At 44.5% G+C, this 6,661-nt stretch overlaps 1 protein-coding gene across 1 annotated transcript; it reads left to right on the forward strand.

Annotated features, from left to right (window-relative positions):
* The first annotated feature begins 6 nt into the window (after positions 1–6).
* On the forward strand, positions 7–6,303 carry LOC120846862 (DCN1-like protein 1). Its single transcript, XM_040218757.3, has 7 exons — positions 7–241; positions 346–559; positions 999–1,167; positions 2,601–2,731; positions 3,785–3,867; positions 3,942–4,038; positions 5,512–6,303. The coding sequence occupies exons 1-7, from the start codon at positions 239–241 to the stop codon at positions 5,601–5,603; spliced, it is 789 nt and encodes a 262-aa protein (XP_040074691.1). The 5' UTR covers positions 7–238; the 3' UTR covers positions 5,604–6,303.
* Positions 6,304–6,661: the final 358 nt, after the last annotated feature.

Genomic DNA, 6,661 nt, shown 5'->3' on the forward strand with positions numbered 1-6,661 from the left:
TCTTTTCCCTCCTTTCTCTCTTCTCAAAATGTCGCCTCCCGCTAATGTGGTGCAACGTGACGGCGAATAAAGCGTCACCTTTTAAAGTTCGCTTTCGTCAAACGACGATTGCAGAGGACAGTGAGGGAATTTTCGGTGCCTCGCTGTGTCGACATAATCGAGGGGGGCTATCAGCTGTGCCACTGCTGGGCCCAGCGCATGCGCATTCGAGGTTTCGACGGCGTCTGAATGGCCGAAAATGGTAGGATCCAAAATACTTTTTTGCTTTCTGACGGTCTTTTGGCTGGCAATGAGCGGCGACCCGATTTGCGGCGCCCTAATGACCTTTGTTCCGCTCCCTTTCAGCATAAACTGAAGTCGTCCCAAAAGGAGAAAGTCAAGCAGTTCATCGCGTTCACGCAGACCGGAGAGAAGACGGCGATCTACTGCCTAGCGCAGCACGACTGGAAACTCGATGTGGCATCGGACAATTTCTTCCAAAATCCAGACATGTACTACAGGGAACCCAAAGGATCGGTCGACAGAAAGAAGCTCGAGCACCTCTTCAACAAATACAAAGGTGTCGTGCGTGTGTCATCGCAATCCTAGTGGAAAAACAGTCCGAAGTTTTCGCAAGTTTGTGAGGGTAGTTGGTTAGGCTTAGTTCCCGTCTGCCGATGTGCACAAACTAGTCGCTATTTCCTATTAAACTGACCAATCGGTCGCGCGGGGACGGCCGTGATGTCCCCTCATCGTTCGCGAAAGTTTTAAGTCGTAATTAGTGAGCTCGGGATGATAGCTATACGTTACGAAACAGGAAAAGCCTTCGTACCTGTTCCATTTTGTAACAGACTGATCGTCACGAATTTACTGTGACCAACAGTCACGATTTTTACGAAATGAATAATCGTGATATTCACGGAGGTGCCGTAACTGTGAACGAGTGTCGTGTGCTAACGTTTCCAATGTTGACCCTGACAACATGGTTCCTCGTCCTCCGGTTTTGTTGCTCTCCGCAGATCCTCACGAGCCCGATAAGATGACTGTCGACGGCATTATGCGATTCCTCGAAGATTTAGGCCTTAGTCCTGAAAGTAAACTAGTGCTCATAATCGCATGGAAGTTCAAGGCCGTCACGCAGTGTGAATTCACCAGGGAAGAGTTCATGACGGGAATGTCGGAGCTGGGGTAAGCTTTCATCGCTGTCATCACTGCAGTGTATCACCTCCGCTAATCCTGTTGTTGTTCTTTTCTCTAGGAGTCCTTTATAACCATCAGTTTGCTTATAGCGCCGAGTAACGCAACGTTCTACCTCGAGTTGTTTGAACCATTGAAACAAAATCAAAGCTGTGAACTAGCCTATGTTACACTTACATGAAGACAGCCAAAACTGATGGGAACCTGGAAGCTTCAGAGTAATGTTTTGCATTTCACAAAGAGTTACAAAAGTCTCTGCAAAAAGCTATGTTGCTTAACGAAATGTTGGCTGCCGCTTCTAGGTGTCTTATACTAAGGCAGGGACCCTATGTTGCGCTTTTTTGACTCCCACGGCGATTAGGGAGAAGGAAGTGACGTCAACAACGCAGCAAACGAACATTGGATGTTGGTTGGTGAGAGTCGCTGATGACGACTTTACGCAGAAGAAAACAAAACTCACTTTTTCTTTGTTTTCTTCTGCAGAAATTCGTCATCAGCGACTCACCAATCAACATCCAATCCGCGTTTGCCGCATTGTTGACGTCACTTCCTTCTTCCTAGTCGCCATGGGAGTCTAAAAAGCGCAACATAGGGCCCCAGTTGTGCAAGGAAACAATCTAAACATTACAAGTGCTTTCATGGAGTTTGTCCCGCGCCATTGGGGGGAATCTCTGTTGACATGATTAATTCGTCTAGCGATGCCTCGGTCAAAATTGCTGCCCTGGCTTCTCTAGTGCCTTTAGATTGCGGCAGTGGTATTTAGTTTGTGGACAAAGGCTTCTATGTTTAACAGTACCGGGGTTCACTACACAAAGCATATATATTAAGTCTTCTGTCATTGTAGCTAGGTTTCTGCGATAAGCACGGATGCACTGTCGGCAGCAAAAGTTTGCGGAACACGGGAGTGCCAGCCGAAAAGATTGACTGCGCCTTCTGACGGCGCATTGCCGCTCTCAAGACTCACACTTTGCGCATGCACCTTTTTTCATGTTGCCAGTCATGTTTTCTTCGCTCGCTTCCGTCCGACGCCCACAAGATAAGAGACGGACACAAGGTGACTCAAAATATTTTTTGTAGCATGTTAGCTTCGTCCGTCACCCATGATGGTGGCTGAGGCAGACGCACGGCACGATGGCTGACAAAGCGGCACCTTGCACCAGTTCTGATTATCTTGTGCGTGTCAGACAGAAGCTATTAAAAAAGACAGGCCTGCGAGTACAAAAGGAAGCGCATTCTGAAAGCGTTAATCTTGAGAGCAGCCACATGCCATCAGAAGGCACAACCAATCTTTTTGGCTAGCGCTCACGCGCCCCACAAACTTTTGCTGCCAACTGTACATGCACAGTAAAAACTGGGCTTGTCTATTTTCTTGCCACGATAGAATTGTGAAACTTTGTTAACAGTGCTTCCCGTTTCCACTGAAGGTGTGACAGCATCGAGAAGTTGAAAGGCAAGCTAACAGCTCTAGAGCCCGAGCTGAAGGAGCCTCTGAAGTTCAAGGATTTTTATAATTTCACATTCAACTATGCCAAGAACCCTGGTCAGAAAGGCTTGGGTGAGTTACACATGCACATGGTTTGACTGTTGATGCTCAACCTGCCTGACCAAAAGCATAGCAGTGCCAGACATCTTTATGAATTTTTCTTTTGTATTATATTTTATGTGCCACCACATTATAACCTCTCGGTAGTTCTGGGGTATGAATCAAATAAAGCATTATTATTATTATTATTATTATTATTACTATTTTTATTATTATTATTATAATAGCTGCGGTCAGCCTTCCACGATTCGGCAAGGCCCTCTATAGAAATGTCTTTAGTAGGATATACATTCTGTTTTCGACAGATAGTATCAAAATTGCAGTTAGCAACAACTAATAAATAGGCAAAATCTCACAACTATTCAGCCAATCTTGCTTGTGAAATTGCGGGTAGGAACCATGAGAGAACACCACCCAAATATCTTGCTGCCATTGGTCAATGTGACCATCAAGACTTCATGGTTGCATTGTATGATTCTTTCGCAGGGAATCTGAAAGGCCCTTGTGATGAGCTTGTAAGCAGGGTATATTTCTATACCAAACTTTGCCACATCATTAAAAAAATCTTTGAGAATAGATTAGACCATGTCAAACATACAACACATTCTGAAGGTTAAATTTGACAATATTTCCAAGTAGTGTGGTTTTGCCCCTTTTCACATTAACTTTGACAGTGTAGCTGGCAGAACCTTGCTGTACAACCATTCAGCATGACAGCAAAGGCTGCAAACCAACACTGAAAGTAGCAAGTCTGCAACTTTCTGGGAACCATCCAAAGTATACAAAAAAGCTTGTTATACTTCTTATTAGGATACTTACCCCATAGGATCAGTGGAGATAGCGAGACTTGACCATATAACATTTATTTACATTAGTACCATCTAGACCGCTTTCATCTGGCCATTGAAAGATCAAAAGGCCACCTTTTTGCAGACCAATTCAATCTGACAAAAATTTAATCAGAGGGCAAGGTTTGTTGTAGAGGTTTTCAGTTTGAGCTGGAATTTTAGGGATGACTTCCCAGTCTCTTTGCAAGTCCTAAAGATTTCGTAATTTTCTTCACAGATCTGGATATGGCGATAGCGTACTGGAACATCGTGTTTCCGGGGAGGTTCAAATTTCTCAGCTTGTGGTGTGATTTTCTGCAGGTGAGTTTTCATTTCAATCGAAATGGCAAAATAAGGGTGCCTGAGGTCGTGTCTGAGTGACCTTTTCGTTTCAGGAACACCACAAAAGGTCCATACCGAAGGACACTTGGAATTTGCTCCTAGATTTCAGTAGTATGATAGCAGACGACATGAGCAACTATGACGAAGAAGGTGAGGTGCTACACTCCATTTCACCTTGCAAGGAGTGTCGCATGGCCTTAGCTAGAGGTGCCACGATGAACAGGGTGCATAGTAACATAAGATGTTCACAGAATTAAATTGACTAAAGCAATACCATCTAAAAGACGAGGCTTGCACATGACGTCATCGTTAGTGAAAAAGCGGCAGACACGCCGATTCTCGGGCAAGGCGGCCGACGTCTCCGTCTTGGCGTCGCCGCATGCTGTCATCGCGCTCATTGCGAGACGTTACGAAACTCGCGGTGGTATTACCGACGTCGGCTACGTGGCGCTGCATGGATGACTATGAGACATATTTGAACCGGGCTCAGGAATTAATAGGTCATGGATTGACTCCAAACAACTTGGGTGGACATGGCGCCGATTGTACGACACATTCGACAGGTTGTTTTTTGGAATAGTGCTACGCTGTCTACTGGGAATGATTGCGGAAGTAGAACTCCTTTTTTTCATCTTTACTAAGGTGCCTTCTTATCCAGGAACGGATTTAGAGGGGGGGTCCGGGTGTCCTGACCCCCCTCTTGATTTCTGCATGTGTAAAATTTAGGGCGTGAAACGAGGGAGAGGGGAAGGGGGTTCCTAAACATATGGTACGCTGACCAACACCTGACCCCCCCCCCTCAGGATATTCCTGCATCCGCCCCTGTTCTTATCCACATACTGATTTCTAGCAAGAAGAGCAAGTGTAACAGCAACACAGTGAGAAAAGTCTTAGCGGCAATATATTTGCTGTTTACCTCGGTGACTATTTGCTAAAGGCACGACACAGCTACTAAAAGAAGATGGAAAGATATGTCAGCTTTTAGGTGTATGGGCAAGATCTAAGTTGAGTTGCACAGCAGGTGCTAGTAAATTGAAATCTGCTTCCCTGCACTTATCATTTTGTAAAATCCTGTTGCAATCTTCTTGCTGGTAGCAACTAGATGCAGCTATGTGTATAGGTACAGCAACTAAAACTTTGTTCTGTAGCTCAATCAATAAATCACTTTTAATGTGCTCCCAAACAGCTGGCGGGCATTGGGAATGGCTTCATGTGCGTGATGCAAAAGACAGAATTGACTAGCAAGTAATATATTCGGAATACATTACTTTTGAACTCCTCAGGATTACTAGTGAAGCAGTTCCTGTTACCTTGATAACATGGAACTGAATTGGTACCAGTGACCAAGAATGGGCCCTTTTTTCCATGAAATGTTCAGAAAATCACTTATAACTTTTGAATAAGATGACGGTTAGTTCTAAAACTTCCGACATCTGGTTCGAACCACCGTTCAGCAATGCTTCGTTTATTTTTGTCTTTTAAAAAAAAAAAGAAATTTTTTATATATATATATAGTGGGGACACACTGTGTTCTGTAACAGGGGAGAATTGATGACAGGGTTGAGCACTTGGAGCGGCCTGGCACCATGCAATGCCGCACCTCACGCATGCTTCTCCCAACAGGCGCCTGGCCCGTGCTGATTGACGACTTTGTGGAATGGGCGCGGCCGCTCGTCCAAGGCTCCAAGAACAACAGCACCAAGCACCTCCAGTGATGTGATCGCCAAGAGATTCAGCAGTTGTTTCTTTTTTTTTTTCTTCTGTTGGTTTGTGTACACATTTGTAAATAGACCATTGAACATCTGTGCAACAGTCTGAACGAACTGTTTTTTTTTTCCCCCTCCGAGAGTTGGGCTGTTCTTTTCGCGTGTGACTTTGGCGAGCCAGCGCTTTTTGTTTTTGCTCGGATTTGCAATGCTTGTGAAGATTGGTGCTTGTAGAGGAATTGCCAGTGTGATGCGCGGAAGTGTTAAGAATGAGGTATATTTTGCTCTCCGAAACTTGGAACGACTTGGAAATTATTTGCAGCACACCACGAAAAGAAAGGTATGGCCTACAAGGTGCAGTGTGTGTCATCGTTCTACGTAACTATACCTAGGTGCTTGTGCTTTGCTGCACTTGCGGGCGGAACTTAGACTCGGGATTATTTCGGACGGAACGAAGTCTGCTACCGCGCTGTGGGTTCGCCGAGAGGTGCGTGTGTACACATGTGAAGCATGACCCAACTTTTCTGTTTCTGGCTGAGCTTTTAATAGGTTATAACAAGAACCAGAACTTGGTGATTGATTTTGTCGATTGAAGCTGAGTTTGGCTTAAATCTGAATGTCTTTGTACAACAAATGACTTCCTTTCTTTTTTTCTTGTGAAGTGGCTCAAGACTGGAATGTTTGTCTTTCACTTTTTTTTTTTTTTTTTTTGTGAGGTGGCTCAAGACTGGAACGTTTGTCTTTCACCTGGAAGGTTTAATTTTCGATGAGAAAAGGAAGAGAAATTATGACAGACCACTCGCCTCCTATTTCAGCATATGCCTTCTTTTCTTTTTTTAGTAATATGTAGGATTCTAATTTCGATGAAGGAGAAACAATTTTAAAATAAACTTGCCTCGGCAGTGCACTGGGTTTGTCTTGTTTTGAGGCTTTGTCTTCATTTCAGGGGTCCCTCAATCAGAATTCAAAAGAGCACAAAGTCCTGAGGAGATACAACTTCAGTTTCCTTTGAGATCTCTACTGACCTTTTAGCTCATCAAGGTTCCTTCCAGACAACGGATCATGAT

The sequence above is a fragment of the Ixodes scapularis genome, unplaced genomic scaffold (genome assembly GCF_016920785.2).
Source record: "Ixodes scapularis isolate PalLabHiFi unplaced genomic scaffold, ASM1692078v2 PGA_scaffold5__190_contigs__length_132052651, whole genome shotgun sequence".
In the NCBI taxonomy this organism is placed as follows: domain Eukaryota; kingdom Metazoa; phylum Arthropoda; class Arachnida; order Ixodida; family Ixodidae; genus Ixodes; species Ixodes scapularis.

What these genes read in the sequence shown, in the direction of transcription:
- LOC120846862 (XM_040218757.3), top strand. An exon ending in ACGGGAATGTCGGAGCTGGG is followed by an intron (nt 1,168 to 2,600) that starts GTAAGCTTTCAT and finishes TTTCCACTGAAG; the next exon opens with GTGTGACAGCATCGAGAAGT. An exon ending in CCCTGGTCAGAAAGGCTTGG is followed by an intron (nt 2,732 to 3,784) that starts GTGAGTTACACA and finishes TTTTCTTCACAG; the next exon opens with ATCTGGATATGGCGATAGCG.